The sequence below is a fragment of the Arvicola amphibius genome, chromosome 10, assembly GCF_903992535.2.
Source record: "Arvicola amphibius chromosome 10, mArvAmp1.2, whole genome shotgun sequence".
NCBI lineage: Eukaryota > Metazoa > Chordata > Mammalia > Rodentia > Cricetidae > Arvicola > Arvicola amphibius.
The window spans coordinates 120,223,232-120,249,528 of NC_052056.1; the positions used below are offsets into that span (position 1 = coordinate 120,223,232).

The window sequence follows — 26,297 nt, forward strand, 5'->3', positions numbered from 1 at the left end:
GCGCTAGGATTACAGTCAGGAGCAACCCTAGCTTGAGAGCCAGCCTGTGTGGAAGGTGTAACACTTTCCGGGGAAGAGCTGCATCCCAGTGTTGCAGTGACATGAAAAAACCCCTTCTCTGTTCATGGTATAGGTTGATGTACAATGTTTTTGTTGTGTAAGAACATGTCAGAATTAAAACACTTGAATTGGACTGGAGAGATGGCTCAGAGGTCTGCTCTTCCAGAGGTCCTGAGTTCAATTCCTAGCAACCACATGGTGGCTCATGACCATCTGTAATGAGATCTGGTGCCCTCTTCTGGCCTGCAGGCATATGTGCAGACAACATCTTATACATAATAAATATTAAAAAAAAAACATTTGAATCAAGGATTACCTTTTGTTATCTAGCACTGACTTACTTAGTCTTTCCTTCTCTCCCTCTTTCCCTCCCTCTCTGAGATAAGGTTGCGCTCTCAAGCCAGGCTGATCTGGAACTTACTACATTGCCGGAGCTGACATCAAAAACCCTCCTGCCTCAGCCTTCAGGGTTGTGGGGTTACAGGCATGTGCGCCATGCCTGGCTTTCATGACTGTTGTTACGAGGGTGCTCATTCTTTGGAACGTAACTCATGTAATGAGGTCTCTGATTCCCTTTCAGACTTTCTGCTGACCCCTTTGTCACCCACTACCAGTCAGGGCAGTCCCTCCTTCTGCGTTGGGAGTCTGGAAGAAGACTCTCCCTTCCTTTCCTTTGCCCAGGTAAATCTTTTGCCCACATGAGCTCTGCTGCTTGTCTGGGACCCTCATCCAGGGATCGCTGCCCTCAGCCTAGTACAGCTGCACAGAGAGCCTCCGCTGGGTGAGAACTTGCTGCCTAGTGGAACTTGACGCAGCAAGAAGTAGCTGAGGGCAGATGCACGGAGAGGGCAGCCACCACCAGCTGGATTGCTCGTCAGATGCACTGTGTGGGGGCTTTCTCAAGAACAGAGTTCTTACTAGTTGTTGAGAATCCAAGTTTTAATTATTTAAGATCATTAAATTCTTAGAAAGTGGACAGAGTCCTAGGTGAGGAGCTGCATCAGTTAATTTCAACTGGTTCTAGGACCTTGGGTGTAAGTAGTATTTCTATAATGTAGACTAAATCCTCTACATCTTAGGTGGGAAAGGTCATCTGGTTTCCCTGTAACTAGCCACCGCCACATCCCTTGGTGGTCAGGTAGGAAGACAACAAGCAAACACGTTGTCGATATGTGCTCAGGTAATTGAGACAGGTGGGTGGACAGCTTCACAGGAAGCCAGACCTTAGAATCTTTAATAATAATGTTTTAGTCTAGATCATTAATTCTTAACCTGGGGGTCGCAGATCAGATATTTACAGTACAATTCACAACAGTAGCAAAATTAAAGTTATGAAGTAGCAGCAAAAATAATGTTATGGCTGGAGGTCACCACACCATGAGGAACTGTGTTAAAGAGTCGAAGCAATAGGAAGGTTGGGACCCAATGGTCTAATGCTTCTCAGTTTACAATGAGGTTACATCTGGTAAACTCCTAAGTTGAAAGTAAGTAAAAAGATAGATTTGATGGTAAACGCCTCGTGCCATTGGCTGCTGCACTGGAGTAAAGAAGAGGATGGTTATGAGTTCACCTTTGAAAGGAAAAAGATGGAGACTGTCTACTTGATAATGGCCGTCTGTGCTGAGGCACAGACCAGAACTCAACGGCGTAGTCAGCCAGACAGAGGTGTTGAATTTGTATTTTCCTATCATGGCCTCTTTGGTACTGGGATTATAGGCATTTGCTTTATTTTATATGCTTCCTTTAGCTGGGATCTCATTCAAACTAGCTCTGTATAGCAAGAGTGACCTTGAACTTTGAATCCTCCTGCCTCAGGGGTTTTTAGTGAGCCAGCTAAGTTGTTGAAACCTGTTTTACTGACACTACTTCTCAGTTTTACTTTTGAAAAGTTGAAAGATTGAAAAGTTGAAAGAATAATATCACAAACATTATATTTTACCTGGAGTCACAAATTGAGTTTTTTCTTCTCTCCCCCCTTCTCTCCCCCTGTGGTTGTGGGTGTTTTGTTTTGTTTGGGAAAGGTCTCGCATAGGAGTGCAGGCTATTCTGTAACACAGCATAGCTCAGGTTACCGGTCAGTCTCTTTCTGTGTAGAGAGTTGCAGATACCACAGTGGCATTCCATTCCATACCCAGAAGAGGCATATTGAGGACAGTAGTATTTTCTCTGAACAACCAATGTCACATCCAGTAAATGTAGTTGTTACCATATCTAATACTCCAGGGCATTGCTCTCTCCCCACTTGTTCCAGTGTCCTTCCTCATTCTCAGTTCAGGATGCTCGCAGAGATTCCTTACATCTAGTTTTTAAGCGTCTTCAGCCTCTTTTGGGCCATTATAGTCTTGTTCCCCTTGAATGAATGGTTTTGAAACATCCAGACCAGTTTGTAGTTTTGCCATCTAACTCAGGCTGGCTTTGAACTTCAGATTCTCAAGCCTCAGCCTGAGTGCTGGCATTGCAGGTGTGCACCACCACTCCTAGCCTATAGTTTGGATTTGTCTGTTTACTCGTGACTAGTTTAAGATTAAACACAAATATTTCTTGGAGAATAAATACTGGTGACACATTCAAATTGTCTTTTAAAAATAAGAGTCCAGCCCTGGGTTTGAACCATTTTTTAAAAAGGTGGAATCAGATGTCATAATATTCAGATTTAAAAATTATGAACTCTAGGAAGATCACCACAGTAAAAGATAAAGGTTACTTAAGAGCATGCCTGAAATCCCAGCACTTAGGAAGTAGACAGGAGGATCAAGAGTTCAAGACCAGCCTGGGGTATAGAAGACCCTCAACAACAAGAAAAATTACCCAGGGAAACCAGCACAGCACAACTTATCCTGAATATTTGTGTCATGCTTTGGGACACAAGCTTTAACTTAAGGCAGGCTCGCTTGAACCCTATGCCAGGTGTGGGTGGAGTGGAGAGATCCTCTGTAGTTTTCTCAGTGCAGAAGCCATGCAGAAGCCCAGTACAAGTTCTAGCTCAGCCCAGGCTATAAAAACAAGAACAAATGCTGGTAGGAGCTGCAGGGTGTACTTGGCAGATGAGATACATACAGTGACTACAGTTAGAGCTGGCCTTACCGTGTAAAATGAAGACCATTCCTTAAGGGCAGAGGGACTGTTGTGACTTACTATACTTAAGATGCGGTCTGTGGCCGCATCTAAACAGCGATAATTGAGATATTTGGAAAGTAACAAAGGGTAAAAAGCACTGTTGGGCTTTTACAGAGTAGGAGGCTCAGTTATCCATATAGCTTCATTAAATTGGATGGTAGGCTGGGTGTGATAGCAAATGCCTTTAATCCCAGCAGAGTCAGGCAGATTTCTGTGAGTTTAAGGATAGCCTGGTTTACACGGTGAGTTCCAGAACAGGACAGCCAGGGCTATGTAGGGAGACCTGCCCCCACCCACCTCCAAAAAATAAAAATAAAATTGGAAGGTATACTGTATATGCTACTTACCCTAAATTTTTTTTTTTTTTTTTTTTTTTGGTTTTTCGAGACAGGGTTTCCCTGTAGTTTCTAGAGCCTGTCCTGGAACTAGCTCTTGTAGACCAGGCTGGCCTCGAACTCAGTGATCTGCCTGCCTCTGCCTCCCGAGTGCGGGGATTAAAGGCGTGCGCCACCAACGCCTGGCTAAATTTTGTTTTTTAAAGATTTATCTCTTTATTATATATAGTGTTCTGCCTGCACAGAAGAGGGCACCAGATCTTACTATAGATGGTTGTAAGCCACCATGTGGTTGCTGGGAACTGAACTTAGGACCTCTGGAAGAGCAGCCAGTGCTCTTAACCTCTGAGCCATCTCTCCAGCCCCCTAAATTTTGTTTTTTGTTTTTGTTTTTTTGAGTTGGCGTCTCTAGCTCCATACTAGCCTTAAACTCATATAGTCCTGACTGGTTTTGAATTGTAGGTAGTTTTCCTGCCTCAGTCACCCAAATACTGGGGTTACAGGTATGAACCATAGTGCCAGCTCAGGTGTATTTGAAGTGCCTTGAGAACGACAGGAAAGAACTCAGAAATAGTATTCCTGATTTAAAACTGAGTAAGCAGCTCTTGTGCTATCCTTAGTATTCACCTGTTTCCTAAGGAGTAAAGTCTCTTGGGGTACACCACTGTGTCTTTAGTCATGGCAGAGAAGACATGACGCTTTAGAGAGGGGCTGAGAGTCTGCGGAGGTTGATGCTGGGAAAGGGTATTGGTCAGACGTTTATGTTCTCCCTTTTGTCCCCACTTGGCAGATGCTGAGGGTCGGGAAAGCAAAAGCAGACATGTGGCCCAAAACCGCTCCAAAGAAAGGTGAGAGCTGGGCAGGAAACGGCAAGTTAGGACCAACTCCTTTCAACAAGAACTCCAGAATTTTAACTTTTGTTTTTTAGATGAGAATAATAGCTTGGTTCCTCCTGCCCCTGTGGACAGCGATGGGGAGAGTGATAACTCTGACCGTGTTCCTGTGCCCAGTTTCCAGAATTCCTTCAGCCAAGCTATTGAAGCAGCCTTCATGAAGTTGGACACACCAGCTACTTCAGACCCCCTCTCTGGTAAGGGCCGAAACTCACTCAGCACTGGGCTCAGGCTTAGCCACATATGCTGCCGTTCCTGCCGGTATTGAGGCTTTGGGTGTCTTGTGTGTTCTATAAGAGCAACAAGTGCTCCTAACCACTGGGCCATCCCTCCAGCCCCTACGCTGTAGACACTTGAGTTGGTTGAGGGTGATTGCAGACATTAACCTCAGTGCTCACCTGACACTGTGCTCATTAGGCAGGGATGGGGTGGCAGTGAGATTTCCAAAGCCTGCATTCACTCAGCTGTAAGTGAAGCAGGCTGGGGTGGCAGTATGAGCTAAGACTGCTGTTTCTTTCAGAAGACAGAGGAGGAAAGAAACGGAAGAAGCAGAAACAGAAGCTCCTATTCAGCACCTCGGTTGTCCACACCAAGTGACACTACTCACCCAGGCACCTTCTCCATCTGGTTTCTTTTCTGTGCTTTTGTTTTGCTGCTGTAATTTTTAAGTATTTGAGTTTGAACAGATTGATTAGCTTGGGGCGGGAGGGGGGGTTCCACAATGTGAGGGGAACCAAGAAAATTTTAAATACAGTGTATTTTCCAGCTTCCAGTCTTTACACCAAAATAAAGTATTGACACTCACAAGAGACACCTTCCTGCTGAGCTTAGTAGGTTAGTCTTTTCGATTCAGATGTTAATTTTCTCAACCCAAAGCCTGTGTGTGGGGTCTTGTTTGGGCTTCCTGGCTTGCCAGCAATTCTGTGGTTTGTTAAAATAGTTGAATCTGTCCTATATGTTAAATTCTCCTTGTCAAAGATCCAAAGGACTAGGATTAAGCAGAATCAGGATATCTATATCTGGTTAACACCTAGGCTTAGGGAACTGCTATGAGCTCAGGGCTGGGTGGCTACAGTAGAAAAAAGAGCAAAAGAATTGGAAGTTTTTCTTGTAGGAAGTGACTACTCTGACCAGATCTCAGCTGGCAGCTAGCCCCAGGGTAACTTAGCCTTTGCACTTAGATATATGAGTTTTGAGTTTTGCCTGGTAATTCTTTAAGAAAAGCTTTACCAAGAAAGCTCTGGACCCTGTCACACCCCCTGATAGCTTCAAAAAAAGTTTTTTTTTTTTTTTTTTTTTTTTTTTTTGCCTTCGGGCATGTCTGTGTGTTGGATCCCCTGAAACTGGAGTTACCTCCCATGTGTTTGTGAGAATGAGTGTGTGCTGGAATTGAACCCAGGTCCTCAGGGAGAATGATCAGTACTCTTAGCTTCTGTCCCCAAGCTTCTTTTATGTGACAGTGGTTTAATGGAGGCATAAAGGGTGTCTTAGGGTTCCTATTGCTGTGAAGAGACACCATGGCCACAGCAGCTCCTATAAAGAAAACATTTAATTGGGGCTGGTTTACAGTTTCAGAGGTTTCAACCATTATTATCTTCATGGTGAGAAGCATGGCGGTGCAGTGCTTCAACAGACATGGTGCTGTGAATTTTATATTTTGATCCACAGGCTGTAGACGCAACTGTGAACCATACTAGGTATAGGTTGAGGCATGGGAACCTCAAAGCCTGCTGCCGCAGTGACACACTTCCTCCAACAAGGCCACAACTCCTAATGGTGCCACTCCCTGTGGGCCAAGCATTCAAACACAGGAGTTTATGGGGCCATACCTATTCAAACCACCATAAAAGGTGAGTCCATAGTCACGGAAAGCAAGGCAGTAGATGGGCAGACATGGTGCTGGAGAAGTAGCTGGCATCTTACATTTCATCCATTAGCAGGAGGCAGAGAGCTAATTGGGAATAGTAGGCTCTTCCAACAACGCCACACCCCCCCAATCCTTCCCAAACAGTCCCGCCATCTGGGAACCATCCTCATCCAAGCCAGCAAATCTCCCAAGTGCTAGGACTCTATCCTGCCTCATTGGAGCCAGCTGAAAGCTACATTTCTTATCAAGCTGCCTGATCAGTGGTCAGGTGGGTATCTTGGTGTCTGCAGTTCCAAAATATACTGAGCTGACCTTAGATTATGTAACTGTAGTTGGTGGTTAGTCACCAATATTTCTGCTTCACATGAGTCTTCCTCACCCCCACACTTCTCTGTAATCGTGGCTGTTCTGGAACCCACTCTGTAGACAAGGCTGGCCTAAAACAGATCTGCTTGCCTCAGCCAGCCTGGTGTTGGGATTAAAGGCGTGTACCACCATGCCCAAGTTTGCATGAATAATTCTTATATTAAGGGACTGGGAATATATAAAATTCATCTAGTACCACACACGAGCACGTTCAAGGCCAGTGTGATAGAGGACAGAGACCTGGACAAGCATGAATTATATACTTTTTGTAGTTTAGGAATGTTGCTTTGGAAGCCAAGAATATTTATTCCACCCACTCAGCTCAGTGGTTACACAGGAAACGTCTGTACAGAGCCTCTAGGACCATGGATGGTAAAGGCAGCGACGACTGGTCACCTGTGCTCTGGCTCGTAGTTTGGAGAACTATGGGGTGCTGGTCCCACAAGTGGGCCTGGAAACAGGGTCATTCCATTGCTTCCGCAGTGTCCTCACCAGCAATGTCTGAGAGCTCTTCAGCCGGTTCTTGCTCCAGTAGACAGCTTCTCGAGACAGACTTCTTAATGGCTTCCCGCTCCCCTTCATCAGTGCAATTCTGCAGCAGTATCAACAGCTGTCTCCGGTTGTACTGAATCAGGAATTTCTGACAGGTTCTAATGGTACCTGGCACATGAAGAGCTTTTGTGGACAACAGTTTGTGAAACAGTCGCTGTCTTTCGGGAGCAGGGGCGGGTGGAAGGACAGCTTGTTCTCAGTGGGACAGCAGGAGACTCGGCCACTGTCCCCACTGAGCTCTGAACTGTTACTTAAGAAAACAGCCACCGTACACAAGCTCTTACCTCCCACGTGCAGTGTGTTGAGAAAACACGAGTACCGGCGTCCTTTGCTCTCCAAATGCGTGATGAAAGGGAGAGCTGACCACAAAAGCTGGTAGAACTCCTTTCGGCATCGAAGTAGCACTACTCCAGTGTAGGCATTGAGGTAGCGAACTACGGTGGGAAGGGAACGATCGGAAAACTCCCCATTCACAGAATTAAAAACAAAAACAGGGAAAACCCTAGTTTGTCCCAGGGACTGTTTTAGACAAAAGTCTATGGGAGTATGCATCACTGAGTAATATTTTTTAAAATTTGGGATGTTTTGCCTGCATGTATGTATATGCACCACGTATGAGCCGAGTGTCATCTGGGACCAGAGTCAGTCACCATGTGGTGCTGGGAATGGAATCCTGGTCCACTGAAAACCACAAATGTTCTTAACCGCTGAACCCTCTCCAGTCCCACCAGTCCTACTAAAAAACATACTTGAAAGGTTTTGTTTTTCCTTCGATACAGCCCCGTTATGTCATCCTGGCTGGACTACAACCACTCTGCCTCCCGAGTGCTGCGACAAATTCATGGCCACGGTGTGCAGCTTGAAAGGGAATTTTAGGATAGACCTTCCAATGTCACTAGATCACTCAGGTCAAAGAATGGAGTGAGAAGTTCCACCGTGTTTAAGCGTACGGTAAAGGGCTGAAATGTGGCATTCGGAGATAAAAGGCTTTCGAGTTCATCCCGCTTTTCCTTAGAATTTCTGTGCACTCGTCCGTCAGAGGCGCTTTAAACTTTTAAAAGGGGATAAATCTGACATTTTAAAACGTGCTAACGTGACCTGTCAAATCATAGCTCTTACAAGGATTCTACATCTTCACTTAGCCTAGTAACTTCAACTCCCTCGCCCCGGCCGCAGGGTCCCTGTACCTGCAAAGCCCACCGAGCAGGCGGCGGCGCCGAAGGTCCCGTGCACCCGGGCGATCGTGTCGCGGACGAGGCCGCCGAGCACGCGGTCGTCCAGGCTCAGGCGGCAGCGCGCGTCCTCTGACACCAGCTCGCACAGAAGGTACCTGCGGCGGACGGTAGCGGTGAGCGCGACCGGGCACCCGCCCCGCCGCGAGGGCGCGGGGAGGGCGCTGCTTACCTGTGCTTGAACCGCACCATGGCGTCCGCGCCGGATCCGGGAGGAAGGCGGGACTGGGTCCGACAGGCCGAGTGCCCTGTCAATCTCCACGCCCCGCCTCCCTCGGAGAGTGTAAGAGCGCATGCGTCCGCCTCAGGCGGGCGCTGAGGATTTAAATCGCTGAAGGTGTGGATTGATTTTGTATTCCCCAACGTTAAACGGTGAACTTTGAGGCCAGTCCTGCACTTAAAGCCCAAGACTAGCCGGGCAGTGGTGGCGCACGCCTTTAATCTCAGCACTCGGGAGGCAGAGGCAGGTGGATCTCTATGAGTTCGAGGCCAACCTGGTCTACAAAAGTGAGTTCCAGGACAGGCTCCAAAACTACAGAGAAACCCTGTCTCGGGGAAAAACAAAACAAACAAACAAACAACAACAAAAAAAAAAAAAACAACCGAGACTATCGCGGGAATTGGGGCCTTTAAAGAAGTCGGAGCGGAGGTTTTCCCATACAGCCAAATATGCTAATTTTTCAGGGGCCCTTGACAGTTGTATGGAGTTTTTTATCAATTGGTTTGTCAATCTCCTCCCCTCCGTCCTTCTTTTATTTCTTTGTCCCATAGTGCCCAAGATAACCCCAGACTGACTGTGTAGCCAAGGATGACCCCAAATTTCTGATCTCCCTGTCTCTTCCTACCAATCGCTGGGATTACCAACGTGTGCCACCACACCCAGGCCCTTTGTTTTCTGTTAAGAATAGGGATTGTGAGCCCATGACAGCCAAGGCTACACAGAGAAACAAGGGGGGGGGGGATGGGTATTATTCATTTGAATATCTTTGTGTGTGTGTGTGTGTGTGTGTGTGTGTGTGTTTAAATCAGGGTCTTTAACTTCAGTTTGGCTTGGAGTTCAAAGCACTTGTGCCTCAGCCTCCCAAGGGTTGGGGTTACCCGAGTGCACCACCATGCTTGCTTGGTTCACTTCATTGTCTTGGATGTAAAGTGAAGGTTCTTTTTGTTGTTATTTTTGTTTTTTGAGACAGAATTTCTCTGTGTAACGGCCTTAAACGGACCTGGAACTCACTCTGTAGAGCAGCCTACCCTCGAACTCACAGAGGTCGTCTGCCTTTATGAGCCCTGAGATTAAAGGCAAAGCGCGTATTCTTTGGGTGCCACTGACTGTAGACTTGTGTGACATAGATAACTACACTCGGTCAGGTCCTAGACCCTCGCAAAGTCCTTAGTGAGGAGGAGCCACCACCACTTCTCCACTTCTCCAGGGATAGGTGCTGCTAGACCTTGGCCTCGGTGGTATATCCTCTATTTTACAGCATGCCTATTCCAAGCAATGTGGCTATAAGTCTCCTTCTTGACTATATTTTCATTCCATATGTTCTGCTACAAACTGATTCCTCATCTGCCCAGTGCTGTAGTATTTAAGTCAGCCAGTATTCTTTGGTGGACTACATACGCATTTTTTTACTGATTTTCTTGTTGTCATGAGGTTCTTGGTGCCTGACTTTGTAGCAAGGTCATTTTTTAATGAGATTTATTTATTTGTTGTATAAGCGTGTAGGTGTGGTACTTGCATGGCTGGAGTTTTAAGAGTGGGTTCTCTCCTTCTACCATGTGCATCCCAGGGATCAAACCCAGGGTTCAGACTTGGCAGCTAAAGCCCTCAGCCCTTTATGACCTTGGTTATTTGTATCTGTCCGGGCCTCGTCTGACCGGATGTGGTAACATAAAGCAAGACATCTTTCACAGCTGTTTGCAAGATCCGTGATAAATTCGCAATCTTCCACAGGTTTAGGGAACCAAAGAACTCTCTCTATCGCACACTGCAATAGCCAACTATCCAGAACCACCGTGATCAGCGTCCTCCTTGGCCAGTAGGGAGTGCCAGAGACCCACAGTGTGCCAGAGTTCAACCTAGCCTGGGAACGACAGCCTCACTATCCTTCTGCCTCCCTAAAAATAGCGTCCCTGACACTTCCTGGTGTCAGTCTCAATCCCAACCCTGAGCCCATTTTATAGGTGTGGTTCAGGTCCAGATCAGTGTCTCCTACCTAATACTGAACAGGCCCAGAATTCAACCTTGGGATCATTCGTCTCCAGAGTCCCAGCTCTGGTGCGCTCCAGTCCACTCCTGTGCCCACTGCCCACTTAGTGTAACAGAACCGTAGGCCTGGGTTCGGATCCCCGGTCTTGGTACAACAGCCAGCACGTGCTGTCAGGGAGGACACCAAGTCCCTAGAGCTCAGCTTCCCTTCTAGTCCCGATTATTAGGAATTATTAGGATGGAGGCGTAGGTAGGATTCACTGGCACGGGCCGGCACAGTGAGTTCCTAGTGAATTAGTAAATAGTGATGAATGACTGACAGCAGGAGAAAACACCTCGATCCCGGCCAGCCGGGACCATGCGGGCCAGACGCCCCCGGTGGGCCGCCGGCGGCGCAGCCTCTCTCGGTAGTAATTAGCCCCCCTCTCGGATCAGCCAGCCGATAATTACACGTCTCCTAATGAGGCCGGCGGCTGTTTGCAATCACCCGGGTCCCCGCCGCGCGGGGGCGGGAGTCGTGGGCCAGCGTCAGGCCGAGGAACGGGCTGAGGCTTAGAGGCGGACGCACGCAGGCATGACTCACGCAGGGATGGAGCCTAATCCCCGCTGAGCCCAAACCTGTGCGCGGAGCCCATTCATCACCCACAGCCTGCATCCGTGGGGTGCTGGCGCTTACTATTATTACAGTTGTCCTGGAGAGACCGGCCCCAAAACCAGGTCACATGGTCAGATGCGCGTGGATCGGATCGGATCAGGGTGAGTGGAGCTTGGGTTCCCTCCCGTTCGGGTCTGACGGTCCCCACTCCCAAGCTGGATCGACGACAGGACGGAAGGTTAGCTCCAGCAACGCATTTTAAAAGCCTGTTTTGAAACCACTCACATAACCCATAAGTGAGACTGGAAGTCTGGAGAATTCCCTAGGAAGTGGTTGGGGTAGTTGCTAAAATGATGGTTAGGGGTCAGTTGAGATGGTTTAGTAGGGAAAGGAGCTTGCTGCCAAGCCTGAAGAATCTTGGGAACTCACATAGTGGAAGTCCAGGAATGGACTCCCCAAAGTTGTCCTCTGACCTCCAAATGCGTACACGTGCCTCCCCTAAATAAATTAAAAATCGCACAGTTAGATGGAGGTGAGAAGGCAGCTACAAAGGTGTGGTGTGTGTGTGTGTGTGTGTGTGTGTGTGTGCGTGCGCGAGCGCGCAGCCCTAGCATTTGCTCCTTTTCCTCTTTGAGACAGGATGTCAGTGTGTGACCCTGGCGGACCCGGAATGCGCTGTGTAGATCACATCAGCCTTACATTCACAGAGGTCCACCTGGCTCAGCCTCCTGGGTGCTAGGAGTGCATACTTTACTATACTCAGCTTTAGGGTGCTTTTGTTTTGAGGTGCTGGGGAATGCATTGTGGGTGCTAAGCAAGTCTGTGCTGCCAAGGTACATCCCCAGTCCCAGTGTTACTCTTGGGTGCTTTCAGTATAGAGGGAGTCCCTTTTAGAGTCTAGAGCAACCATGGAGGACGGTGACCCAGGAGGCTTGAACCTGCTTGGCAGTTTCTACAGTGCCACTTCTTCCTGCCTCTAAGCCTATCAACCAATTTTCTGTAAAACAAAACAAAACAAACAAAAAGACAACGGTACGGGGACAGTTTAGATAGTCCCTATTTGCTTGGCCAGGGGTCTTAGGAACCAGTTCTCGATGCCCTGTGGACATTGTTCCAGTCCCTGGCTTTGGGGACTAGAAGTCACTCCCCAGATTAATGTAAAGTCCCAAGTGCAGAACTCTCATTTAGTTTTTTCTCCACCAGGAACTTATAGCACAGAGTTTTTTTTTTTTTTTTTTTTTTAAGTGTTTTGCCTGTGAGTATCTGAGTACCGCATGCATGCGGTATTTTGGGAAGCCATAAGAGGGCATCAGCTCTCCTGGAACTGGAGTTACAGATGGTTGTGAGCCACCATGTGGGTGCTGGGAACAGAACTGGGTCCTCTGGAAGTGCAGCCAGTGCTCTTAAGTGCTGACTAGTCTCTCCAGCCCCCATACAGTGATTATTATACTCTTCATTTGACCTGGCAAAAGGCACCTCAGTGTCTATTGAAAGAGTCGATGTGTGTTTGTGAGATTGGGCAGCCGTGGGCCAGGGATGGGCTAAATACTTTGCACAGGTTGAATCACTGAACCATCACAGCTGCCTTATAAGGTGTGCGCTTGGTGTCACCAATCCTAGTTTACAGCGAGGTTGGGCACGGGGAGAACAGCGACCTGCCCGTCTGCTCACAGGCAGGCTCAGGAACAGCGCTTGATCCAGAAAGTCTGGTGGAAGGTGTGCTTGTTTTTTTTTTTTTTTTTTTTTTTTTTTTAAGGGAATGGTTGAAAAGGTCTCTTTGAATAGCCCTGGATGGCCTGGAACTCGGGGGTAGGCTGGCCTCAACCTGCCTGCTTCTGCCTCCCCAGTCCCAGGATTAAAGACCTGGATGGACATTTCCAACTCCAGATAGCATGTTTATCTACATCCATACAGCCTTTCTGTCTTTATCTGCATGAGAAATTTCCAGAAGGTGACACAGGAAGCTGCTGATGGTGACTGCCTCTGGAGAGAGGAATTAGAAGTGTTAAGTAGGAAGAGAGATTTGCTTTTTATCCTGTGATTTGTTTTTAAAGTCTCCTGTAGCCCAGGCTGTCCTTGAATTGCTGTGTAGCCCAGGCTGTCATTGGCTTGCTATGTAGCCTAGGCTGTCCTTGACTTGCTGTGTAGCCTTGGCTGTCCTTGACTTGCTGTGTAGCCCAGGCTGTCCTTGACTTACTGTGTAGCCCAGGCTGTCCTTGACTTGCTGTGTTGATCTTCCTGCCTTCACTTGAGTGAAAGAATCACAGGTGTATGACATCACACACACATCATGCAGGGCTAGGGATTGAACTCTGCTCAGTGAGCTACATCTCTATCCACGCCCCCCAACTCCCTCTTAGTTTGAAACAGGGTCTCACTCTGTAGCTCAGGCTGACCTTCATATGTGTTTTCATACAATGACTCATTGCATAGTCCTGGCTGGTCTGGAACTCCTCAGACTTCTCGCTAGGATTGCAGATAGGAGCCACTACCTTCAGCTCCATGACCTTCTGTACTTTTTATCTTGATGCTGGGCTCTGTGTGGTCATTGCCTCCCTTTGTTAAAGTCCTAACCTCGCCAGGATGCCTGGCGGGGGGGCTTTGGAGGCTACTGGAAATGATCAGGTTATGAGGTTGGGATCTCATGAATGGAAATAGTGTCCCTGTGAGAGGAATCCAGAGAGCTAGTGCAGGGGACACCCCAAGAAGACAGCTGGGTACAAACCAGGAAGTGGGTCCTAATCAGATACCAAGTAGGACTTGCCAGAATTGTGAACAACAACAACAACAACAAAAAAAAAAACGCTCATTGTTTTTTTTCCTGTTGATTAAATTTTTTTATTAATTTTTATTGAGCTCTCCATTTTTCTCTGCTCCCCTCACTGCCTCTCCCCTCCCGAAACACTCATTGTTTAAACCACAAGGTGGTATTTTGCCACGACAGTCTGAACAGATGGCTAGACACATGTATAGGTCGGTTTCCTAAGTTAAAGAAGTTCCTGGACCCAGTCCCCCAAAGTACATTATCATTAATATTCACCTCAGCTGAGGTGACCTGACTGGTTTGGCAAAGGCAATGCTGGGATTACAGATGAGCCAAGACACCCTGCTGCTCCCTTGTCTTCCCTGAATCTGTTTTTTTTTTTTTTTATTTTATGATGATTACACAGTTTCTGTCATCCCTGAGAAGGCGCATGGCTCACCATTGCATCTTTTCTGAGTGTAAGCTCAGAGCAGCCCTTGGAGACCTGCAGGTCCAGCCAACTCCCATTCTTGCTCCAAAGGGCAGGGCCAGTCACACTGCTCCAGACTCCAGCAGAACCTCCTTAGAATCTCTCCTCTCTGTTTACCCCAGCGTGATGGCTGTGTGCAGAGCTGGTCCATCGCCTCAGCTGGAGAAAGCGGCAGAGTCACGGAAGCCTGGGGTGGCCAACATCCAGGGCACGTCTGTGATGGACAGCCTCCGGGTTCGGGATGTTCCCAGCACCTTCCCACCGTTCACGCTTGGAGGGAGAAGGGCCTCAAAATAGCTGTTGCTTCCCCAGCCCGGCGCTAGGCCAGAGACAGGAATAGACATCTGGGGGTGGCTGCCTCAGCCTCCCTCAGGGCCTTTGGGGGCTGGGAATAGGCAGAGGCCAGACCCCTCCCCTAGCATGCTATGTCAGTGTCTTCATGTGGTAACCTGTCTGTGACAGTCCAAGCGTCAGAGGTGCTCCTCTGTCTCAACTGGTCAGTCACTAGCCCTGGTCAGACAACAGCCGTAGCCTGGTGGGTTCCAAGTGCCTTTTACCGCTGCCTCCTGCAGTCCTCGTGTAGCAGACGTCCAGGGTCACATGACTGAGGTCACATGGTCAGGCAGAGACCAGAGTAATGGTGGAGTAGCCTCCTGGCTTTAGAGAGGTGGAACAGGGACCTGCCTGGTCTATCGCCAGCTTCCACATCCTGTGTCCTGCATGCCCTTGGGCCTCAATTTCCTGACCTGTAAAGTGAGTAGAATAAACTGGATGTGGTGATGGATGGCTATAATCCCAGCACGTGGGAGGCTGAGGCAGGAGAATTGTGGCGCTCAAGGCTAGCCTGGAAGACCCTATCCCTTCCGTACCAAACAATATTAAAATATTGAGCACAATAAACACCCGCCTGCAGCCGGGCGGTGGTGGCGCATGCCTTTAATCCCAGCACTCGGGAGGCAGAGGCAGGCGGATCTCTGTGAGTTCGAGACCAGCCTGGTCTACACAGCAAATTCCAGGACAGGCTCTAAAGCTGCAGAGAAACCCTGTCTCGAAAAAAACCCCCAAAAAAAATAAATAAATAAAATAAAAATAAACACCCGCCTGCTAGAGCGGTTGTGGCGGCCAGATGAGTTGACATGCCAATGTCATTGTGACTAGTGTTTTCTTATCACACTTTTCAATCTTAAGGCATTGGGTGAGCATCTATTATGTGCTGGGTACCACTATGAAGCCTGTATTAATGTAGCTCACACAGAAACCTCTTCTGAACCAGCCACTATGCTACTTGTGTTTCGAGACAGGGTAGATAAGGCTGACCCGGAACTCACAGAGATGCCCCTGCCTCTGCCTCCTGAGGACTGGGATTAAAAGCCTGTGCTATCATGTGGGTCCTCAGTGTTTTTCTTAGACACATTCCTTCATTTTATTCTTCACGATCTCCCCTGAGGAGCCATTACCACCGTTCCCTTTTTACACAAGTGGGGAGAAAGGATCAGAGAGTTGAAATCCTCACCTCAAGCCACACAGCCAGAAGCTAGAAGAGGCAGGACGCGAAAGGCTTCCTGTCCAGCGCTCTTTGTGCGGAGGCGGACAAGCGGCTCCTTTGTTAGTGTTGTTAGTGCGCGCTAGGTGTCATGTACGTGGAGAAGGGCTTGCGCTCGCTACCGCTCTGCCCTGCTTTCTCAGGCCTCTGCCCAGGTCTGAATGCTTTGCAGTCTCTTGGGGCGGGAAGCCCCAGTCTCGTGTCTCTCACAGTGTCCTGGATGAGGTAACCCCAGCCAGAAGCTCCAGTCTCTGCCTCCCTCGCGTGCCTCCATGACTGTCCCTGCCCCATCTGTGGCGGAAGAGACTGGCTGCTGAGAAGTCTGGAGACTGGATCAGCCTGCAACATCAGAGCGGGCTTCCTGAAGCTGGCAGTGTCTCAGCTGAGGAAAGGTGGTAGGAACCACATGGGTAGCGGAACAGCATCTGCTAGGCAGGGAAAGGACGGAGTTCCAGAAACCGAATAATAGGGTGGAAGCGGGTAAGGGCATCTGGGCCCCAAAGATGGCCAGGGATTAGGCCTTCGGGACCTTGCTGCCCACACTAAGGGGCTTGCTTCCTGTTTGCAGGACTGAGAACGGGCCTAGACGTTTCCTTCTATGAGTTTCCCAGACGAGTTGCAGGGAAGGGCAGAGCTCAGGACGCTGCGTTAGGAATGGGGAGCTGGTAGGAAAGCTCAGCAGCCTGCAGGGAGAAGAGAGACAGACCAGGGAAGTGGGGACAGAAACAGGGGCTCTGGTGGGGCCAGTGAGATGGCTCAGTGGGCAAAGGTGCTTGCTGCCAAGTGTGAAGACCTGAGTTCAATCTCCGGGACCCAACTCTTGGAACTGATCTCCACATATGCACGCACACACACACCCCACACCAATATACACACATGCATGCATGCACACACATCCATATACACAACCACACCCCCACAGACACTCATATACACAACCACTCCACACACAGAGACACCCATATATACTCATCCATGCACCCCCTCACATACACACACATACCAATATATACAACCACACCCCCAGACACCCATATACACAACCACACCCCCCCACAGACACCCATATACACACATGCATGCACACACATCCATATATACAATCACACCCCTCACACAGATACCCATATACACACCCATACACACACGTACATACACACACACACACGTAATTTTTTGTGTTTTTTTTTTTCCTAGACAGGGTCTCACAATGTAGTTCTGATTGACTTAGAACTCACTCTCTAGACCAGGCTGGCCTTGAACTCACAGAGTCCTGCCTGCCTCTGCCTCCCAAGTGCTGGGATCAAAGGTGTGTGCCACTATGCCCAGCTTACAAGTGATTTTTGGATAGCTAGCACTGATGACATGTTGCAGTACCAAAGGTCACCCAGAAACTTTGTGACTTAAAACAGCAACTTCTCTTGCATGTACTGAGTATGGATCTGCACAGTGGTCTCATGGGATGCTGAGCTGGCTGGAATGGCTCCCTTCGTAGGGAGAGTCATCCTGTGAGCTGGACCCTTGGTTGGGACAGTTCAGCCTCAGTACACCTCCATGTGACCTCTCCAACCCAGAAGCAATGGGGCCTGCACTGTGGCACATGCTGGCAAGCCTGGCATTTGGGAGGTGGAGGCTGGAGGATCAAGAGTTCAAAGCCAACCTATGCTACATACATAGCAAGACCCTGCCTCAAACCAAAAACAAAACACGGGCTGAGGATGTCTCGGTAGTTAAGCACTTGTCCTGCAAACATGAAGACCTGAGTTCAAATCCACAGCACCCCCATAGGAAGCTGAGCTGAAGACCTGAGTTCAAATCTACAGCACCCCCATAGGAAGATGGGTATGGCTTGCATTCCTGCAACCTCAGCATTTGGGGTAGAAACAGACAGATCTCAAGAGTCAGACACACTAGTCAAAACAGAGAACTTTCAGTTCAGGGAAGGAGAATCCAGACATCCTAGTCTGGCCTCTGCATGTGTACAAGGACACACACTCACATGTATTACAGCATGCACCCATACGCGCGCCACACACACACACACACACACACACACACACACACACACACCCCAGAAGCAACTACCATGTCTTTTCCAATCTGGTCTCAGAAGACCACTTCTGTGTAGCCTCATCACCAGCAACAGTCCCCAAAGCAGCCTGACTCAAGCCAGGGGACATAAACTCTGTTATGATTGTTCTGTGTATGCATTGATCACAGTGTCCACTAAATGACATTTGGTACATTTGCAGTGGTTTGGGGAATTCAATAACCACCTTCCTAGTTTCAAAACAATTTTTTCAATCTATGCACGTGAAGCAATCACTCTGCTTTCAGGCCCTTACAACCACTAATCCAGCTTCTGTCTCCACGGCTTTACCTATTTTGAATATTTCATATAAAAGAAATCCTATGTGACCTTCTGTGTCTGGCATCTCTCACTTAGCTTAGTATCTTCAGGGTTCACAAGGTTCAACCACTCTATAAGACATACCATTATTACCTTTGTTTGATTGTTTTTGGAGACAGGGTTTCTCTGTGTAACAGTCCTGACTGGCCTGGAACTCACTCTGTAGACCACGCTGGTCTGGAATTTACAGAGCTCCACCTGCCTCTGCCTCCCGAGTGCTGGGATTAAAGGCATGCACCACCACCACCTGACCCATTATTACTTTTTGGGGGGTGTAAGTGGAGGCAGAGCTTTTCTGTTTCAACCATGCAGTCCCAGATAATCACACAGGAGCTTAATATTAATTACAAATGCTTGGCCTGTTGCTCAGGCTTATTACTCAGTAGCTCTCACAGTTTAACCCGTTTCTATTCATCTACGTTTTGCCACGCAGCTTTGTGCCTTTATCTGTCCTATGGCATGTCTTGTTCCTCTAGCAGCTGGCTCAGATCTTTCCTGACTCAACCCTTCTTTCTCTCTGCATTTCCCATCTATCTTTATTCTGCCTTGCTATAGGCCAAATCAGCTTTATTATCAGCCAATTAAAGGAATACATATTTATAGCATACAGAAGGATTATCCCACAGCAGGGGGCAAGGGGGCTGAATAATGCTTCATTGTATGTCTGTAGACTACAGTATCTTTTTTTTCCATTTTCTTTCTTTTTTAATTAAATAATTAATCTCTATTTTTAATAATAATTAATCTCTATCATGTAGCCCTGACTGTCCTGGAATTTGCTATGTAGACTAGGCTAGACTCAAACTCCCAGAGATCAGCCTGGTGTAGTAGTGTACGCCTTTGATCCCAGCACCTGGGGAGACAGAGACAGGTGGATCTCTGTGACTTCAGGGTCAGTCTGGTCTACAGAGTGAGTTCCAGGACAGCCAGAGCTACACAGTGAGACCCTGTCTCAGAAAAAAAAAAAAAAAAAAAAAAACAACCAAAATTACCAGAGGAGATCCACTTGCCTATGCCCCCTGGATGCTGAGGCTGAAGGTGTGTGACACCCCTGCAGTTTAACCCCTGGGGTGTCTTCATCCATCCATCTGTAAACAACTGGCTGTGTGGACAGCCCGATCATCAGCGGTGAACAAGGGCCTGAGTTCCTGTTTCAATTCTTTTAGGGATGGAGTTATTGTTGTATAGTAATTCTATGTTTAACTTTTTGAGGCAACGCCAGACCATTTCACAGTGGCTGCACCATTTTATACACCCACTGGCAATGTTCGAATGTAGTGGACTAAATTCACTTATTAAGATCTGAACACCCAGCTTGATACAGTGAGGAGGTAGATCTTAGGAGAATGAGCTGCTCTCCAGCCTTCTTGAGTGGGATAAGTACCCTTAAGGCCTCAGTGGCTGAAGTCTGAGTCCCATATTGCCACCAAAGGTCACATAGAAGCCCGGGGTTTGGGCCACAACCTGAGGCCTTGATAGTGTCTGCCCAAACCATCCTGAGTTCAGGGTGTCATCTGGACCCAGGCCGCTAACAAGGGCCCTGTCTGAATCCGTGGGCCAGCTGCAGCTGGAGTCTGTATTGAGGTCTGTGGCCCATGTCACCTCAGGAGGCCTTAGGAACTATGCAAGATGAAATCAGAGGGCCATGCTGAGCTGGCCCACTGTTCACCGGCCCTGGGAAAGTCGGCCTTGCCTCTCGCTGCACACTACAGCAAGAGAGCTGGCCCCTACCCCTCACCACAAGTGAGGGTGAACTGACCCTGAAGACATGCGTGAAGGGGAGCTGACTCCACCCCCTTGCTTGGGGTAGGTGGTCCCAGTGGCCCAAGTGACTAGCTCAGCTACCACCCAGGCCCACAGCCAAGCCTTGGGTTGGCCCATCCTAGCATCTAGGACTTGCCGGGGTTCGTGAAGGGACTGGTCCTGTGGAACACTACCTGCAGGGTCTCCATGACTCGGGGCAGCAACAGGATATCAGAGAAGAGTTCCGGTGAGGATCCATTGATGATGGTGTACCAGAAACCAGAGGTCTTGACCAGACCAGCGACTCATTGCAATGAACATTTACTAGTAAAGCTGATAGGACAGGAGGGTGTACTGTGTCACACACGGAGGCCCCCAGTGTCACCAGGATGAATGAAGAGGTATTGGAGAGGCGGGAAAGGAGAAGCAAGAGGGGTTTTTGTTGTTTTGTTTTGCTGTTCTTGTTTTTGTTTTCTTTTGTAGGGGGCACTGCAGGGGTGAGGGGATGATGGGGGGGATCAGGAAGTGAGCAGAGTTGAGGTGCATGATGTGAAACTCCCAAAGAATCAATAAAGAAGTCTAAGAAAAAAGAGAGAAGAAAAGAAAAGACCTTAGCCTCAGTGGAGCCAGGAGTGGTGGCGCATGCCTTTAATCCCAGCACTTGGAAGGCAGAGGCAGGCGGATCTCTGCGAGTTGATGTCTACCCTGGTCTGCATAGTGAGTTCCAGGACAGCCAGAGCTACCTAGTGATACCCTGCTTCAAACAAACAAAAAGCCCTCAGTGGCGCTGGAGAGATGGCTCAGTGCTTAAGATCACTTGCTGCTGTTGCAAAGGACCCAGGTTCAATTCCCACACGGCATCTTACAATCATCTGTAACTCCAATTCCAGAGAATCTGACACCTTCCTCTGGCCTCTGCAGGCCTCCTTCAAGCACACGAGTGATGCACAGACATGAACACATGCAAACAGCATATACATGAAATAAAATTTACAAAATGAGAGACTTCGGGGCTGGTGAGGTGACCGAGAGGGTGAAGGTGCTTGTTATTCAAACCTGGCATCCTGATCACCCCGGAACCTATGCAAAGATTGAAGGAGAGAACTAATTCCACAAAATTGCCCTCTACAGACATTCTGTGGCACGCACACACACACACATGCACACACACACACACAAACCATTAATAATAGCTTAGAGTCCCTGTGTTGGCAAGTCTTTTCTCAGCTTGACACAAACTGTAGTCATCTGGCAAGAGGGACCTCAATTGAGAAAATGTCCCCTTCAGATTGACCTTTAGGCAAGTCTGTAGGGCATTTTCTAAACTAGTGATTGATGGGGAAGGGCCAGCTCGCTGCCGGTGGGGCCATCCCTGGGCAGGTGGTCCTGGGTGATATATAAATAAAGGCTGAGCAAGTCACGGGGAACAAGCCAATGAACATCACCCCTCAATGGCCTCTGCATCAGCTCCCGCCTCCAGGTTCCTGCCTTCAGTTCCTGCCTGACATCCCTGTATCGTGGACTCTAAACTGTAAGATGAAACAAATCCTTTCCCCTCAGATCGCTTTGAGCCATGCTGCTGTATCATGGCCGTAGAAACTCTTGACTAAAACATGGCGCCTGGGCGCTCTCCCTCTGTCTCCCTACCATGTGAGGACAGTGGTCTGTCTCAGGAGCCCGCCCTTGCCAGAAATGGGCTGAGGGGACACTTTCACCTCAGACTTCTAGTTTCTAGACCTAGCGGTAGTCTAGAAGCCACTCCTCCCAGCCCTACAGTTATTACAGCCGTTCTAACTGGTCAGGGTGACAACAGTCCCTGCTTTGTTACAGCCGTTCTAACTGATCAGGGTGACAACAGTCCCTGCTTTGTTACAGCCGTTCTAACTGGTCAGGGTGACAACAGTCCCTGCTTTGTTACAGCCGTTCTAACTGGTCAGGGTGACAACAGTCCCTGCTTTGTTACAGCCGTTCTAACTGGTCAGGGTGACAACAGTCCCTGCTTTGTTACAGCCGTTCTAACTGATCAGGGTGACAACAGTCCCTGCTTTGTTACAGCCGTTCTAACTGGTCAGGGTGACAACAGTCCCTGCTTTGTTACAGCCGTTCTAACTGGTCAGGGTGACAACAGTCCCTGCTTTGTTACAGCCGTTCTAACTGGTCAGGGTGACAGCAGTCCCTGTCTTTCCCCCTCCTGCCAATGCTTATCTATCACCCTCTCCCCACTTTTAAGAATCTTGAGATTAACTAATGAACAGTAATATTGAACTGTTTTTCTTGATTTATTTTTATTTTATGTTCATTGGTGTTTGGCCTGCATGTATGTCTGTGTGAGAGTGTCAGAATCCCTGGAGCTGGAGTTACAGACAGGTGTGAGCTGCCATGTGGGTGCTGGGAATTGAACCCGGATCCTCCAGAAGAAGAGCCAGTGCTCTTAACCACTGAGCCATCTCTCCAGCCCCGAACTATTTTTCTAAACATTCTATTTGTGTGTGTGTGTGTGTGTGTGTGTGTGTATCTGCATTTTGGGGAGGGAGGACTTGCATGCCATTGCATGTATGTGGAGGTCAGAGGTCAGCCTTAGGAGCCAGTTGTCTCCACCACAGTCCAGAGGATTCATCTTGCATCCTCAGGCTTAGTCACAGGGCTTTGAACCACTGAGCCATCTTGACAGACCTCTTTTAATTAAAAAAAAGATCATTTACATGTATCTGTGGGGGTTCTAGGGGTTCCCCTAGTTGCCAGAAGAGTGGATCCTAACCCCTGAGCCATTTCTCCAGTCCCATCTTTAATTTTTAAAAGAGGGCCGAGCCGGGCGGTGGTGGCACACGCCTTTAATCCCAGCACTCGGGAGGCAGAGGCAGGCAGATCTCTGAGTTCGAGGTCACCCTGGTCTACAAGAGCTAGATCCAGGACAGGCTCTAGAAACTACAGGGAAACCCTGCCTCGAAAAACCAAATAAATAAATAAATAAATAAATAAACAAATAAACAAATAAATAAAATAAAAGAGTTAGGGCCAAATGTGGTGGCACAGACCCTTAATCCCAGTACTTGGGAAGCAGAGGAAGGCAGATCTCCTCAGCCTTCCAAGGGCTGGCATCAGAGGGGTGGGCTGCTATGCCGAGACATACACACACGTTTCCACAACTTCTTCTTCTTCTTCTTCTTCTTCTTCTTCTTCTTCTTCTTCTTCTTCTTCTTCTTCTTCTTCTTCTTCTTCTTCCTCTTCCTCTTCCTCCTCCTCCTCCTCCTCCTCCTCCTCCTCCTCCTCCTCCTCCTTCTTCTTTTCTTTTTGAGGGTCTCACTTTGTAGGGCTGGCTAGCTGGCTTAGCTGGTCTGGAATTTACTATACAGACCAGACTGGCTTCAGACTCACAGAGATCCACCTTCACTTGCCCCCTGAGTGCTGGGAGCCATCCTTTCTGAGCTGAAGCCGTGCGGCTAGGACAGCCTGGGGAAAGAGGAAGAGGAAGCTAAACAGAAGAACTCAATCCCAGACACAGTGCTGAGTGGGAGGCTTCAAGAGCACTGTGGATCAAATAAATGATAAGTGCTGTGTGGAAAGGCCCTGGGTCTTCTCAACAAATATTTATGGAACATTCCATACTAATGCTGGCTAACATTATGTGGTATTAACCAAGGGCCAGGGGCTTTGCATGCTGAAAAAAATTGAGCCATAGTATATATATATATTTCTCTTTATATATGCATATACAGTAGGACACACAGCTCATCACATCTTACATACCAGATAAGCTCTAGAACATTCTCAGCCCCCAGACTGTGCCTTCTCACACATGTTCTGTTTAGTTTTCCTGATACTAACAGAAGGGAAGCCACATTGCAGACAACCGCAGGGTCAGTCTAAAGCATGAGGGTGTCCTTGCCAGTCCTCCTGACATCCGGGAAGGCCGGTCTTGGGATGCTGAAGCTCTTCGCTGAGCTATGACTGGACTCTGGCCTTAGCACCCCCAGGGCAGAAGCTAGGAGTCCTCTGTGTTCCTGTGTCCCGGTGAGGGAGTGCAGAGCCACTTCCCACCCCGCCAGACAGCAAGGCCATCATCTGGAAGCACTGTGGGCAGAGGCTGGACAGCAGGCGTGCGACCGACAAAGACTGTTTAACAGTACAGGGCAGAGGGTCAGCTTGTCCTGGGCTTAATTGGCCTGACTGTGGAGAAAAGCGCCCTTGCTGTGTCAAAAGCTCTTAGGCCACACTTCTGAGCTTTCCTCAGAACAGCAAGGAAGATCCAGAACACCCTAGAGGCGGGAGGAGGTGCCACATGGCCCCCATGTGTCGGTGCCAGCCCCTTCCAACCTGTCTGTCCTCCGCTACAGCTAAAGCTAGTCTCCTTGCGGTTCAGCCTGGCGCCTTTGCGCCCAGTTTTCTCACCATCTGGAACCCTCTGCCTCCTGGACTCTCCTGTCTTATTGCATCTCAGCTCAGATGTCAGCCTCTTCACAGGACTTCTCTCTGGACAAATTGCCCTACTTAATGCTGCCCCTACCAGCCAGCCCACGGAGCCAGATGGCCTGGGTATAAAGGTCAGCTCTACTGCTTAATGGCTGTGTGACGTTAGGAAAATGACTTCACCTCTCTCTGCTACCATTCCCCCAGGTATAAAATAAGAGTGGCAATATTACCTCGAATCACATAGGACTGTCATAAGGAGTTACATTATTTAACTTCTGTTAGCAATGACTGGTTCACAGGATGTGCTTTGTAAAGATCTGACCTTTTTTTTTTTTTTTGAACAGTGTTGTGACATATGACTGTATCCCTCCCAACACTTAAGAGATGGAAACAGAATGGGAGATAAAGGTCATTCTCAACAAGATAATAGTTTGAAATTAACCTGGTCTACGTGAGATCCTGTCTTAACAACGTGAGATTTTGCTCACAGAACAATTTTCCCATCCTGAAATCATTCTGCTGTTGAGTTGTTATTACTTGATTCTCTGTTTCCTCCAATTAGAAAAAGAGTCCTAGGAGGACAAGACATTGGTGTGCTCTGTGCAGTACCGTCTCTGCTGTCTCTGCCATCTCTGCTGTCACTCCTGCTGTACGGGACAGGGCCTGGCAGGGAGGAGAATGACAGGCTGCGGCTGTCTGCTTACAGCCTATCCACTCCCTGGCCTTTGCTGTTCCCTCTACTTGGAGCTCTTCCCCGGAGAAGGGGGAAGAAGAAGGGGACCTGCCTGCTGGTGGTGGGCTCCACGTTTATCCCTCTTCCACTCTCTACCCCCAATATCCATAGCCAGGGAACAAAAGCAGATGCCCCAGGGTTGAGTTCTCCCACTACTGCCCCCTGTTCAGCAGCCAGGGAAACAGTGTGGAAAAAGAATTCCCTCATGGTCATTGTCTCTCAAGGGAACCCAAAAAGTCAGAGCAGCTCGGCCAGGTGTAAAAATGGGGGGGGGACCCCAAGCAGACTAGCAAGCGCACATGGCCAAGCTGACGTCTGTCTTTCATACTTGCTGCATGTGGTGACTGTGTCTCGTGCCAGGGCTGGAGCTCAGCGTCATGATCTGACTCACCTGGCCACTTGGCACAAAGGTGAAGAGAGAGATCAGAACAGATGAGCCCCTCCTTCAACCGGCTACCTTTGAGAGGAAAATTCTCCCACTGAGGCTCAGAGAAATGAAAGGCTTTGACCAAGGACTGTAGTGAGTCCATAGCAAAGTGTCCTCAATGAGCCCTGAATGTCTCACTTGAGACCTGAGGCCATTTCCATTGTCCTTATTTGGATCTGCCTTTTGCAAGGCCTGGAGAGCGGCTGTGGGGGAGGGGCCAGGACAGCTAGGCTGTATCAAAATCTAAACTTCTTTTATACATGTATTTATTATTTTTCTTTATGTATAGTTTTATGTGCCCACCTGAGTTTATGTGCACCATATGTGTGCAGGTGCCACAGAGGCCAGCAGAGGGCATTGTGTCTCACAGAGCTGGTACTCTGGAGTTGTGAGTTCTTCAGGTGGGCGCTGGAAACCAAACATGGGTCCTTTACAAGAACAGCAAGTGCTCTTCACCACTGAGCCACCTCCCCAGCCACCTCTCGTTCTAATTGGGAGTTGCTGTTTACCACAGCATGCAAGCAGTGGAGCAGAGGACAACTTTTGGTTCTCTTCTCTCCTCCCACAACAGGTTA

At 48.6% G+C, this 26,297-nt stretch overlaps 2 protein-coding genes across 5 annotated transcripts in view; one reads left to right on the top strand and one right to left on the bottom strand.

Moving 5' to 3' along the window:
• Positions 1-6,771, top strand: part of Rnf10 (ring finger protein 10) — a 41,534-nt gene extending 34,763 nt beyond the window's left edge. For 2 of the 4 annotated variants that reach the window (XM_038344701.2, XM_038344702.2), the window contains exons 14-17: positions 641-741; positions 4,303-4,360; positions 4,441-4,602; positions 4,926-6,771. In XM_038344701.2, coding sequence (XP_038200629.1) covers positions 641-741; positions 4,303-4,360; positions 4,441-4,602; positions 4,926-5,002 — 398 coding nt within the window. In that variant the 3' untranslated portion in view covers positions 5,003-6,771. The remainder of the gene's footprint in view (positions 1-640; positions 742-4,302; positions 4,361-4,440; positions 4,603-4,925) is intronic. The other 2 variants (XM_038344703.2, XM_038344704.2) reach the window with 1 other exon arrangement.
• Positions 6,772-6,920: 149 nt separating this feature from the next.
• Positions 6,921-8,629, bottom strand: Pop5 (POP5 homolog, ribonuclease P/MRP subunit). The gene is made up of 4 exons (XM_038344720.2): positions 8,595-8,629; positions 8,378-8,520; positions 7,475-7,624; positions 6,921-7,298 (listed from the first exon to the last, which is right to left on the bottom strand). The coding sequence occupies exons 1-4, from the start codon at positions 8,612-8,614 to the stop codon at positions 7,102-7,104; spliced, it is 510 nt and encodes a 169-aa protein (XP_038200648.1). The 5' UTR covers positions 8,615-8,629; the 3' UTR covers positions 6,921-7,101.
• Between the last annotated feature and the right edge of the window lie 17,668 nt (positions 8,630-26,297).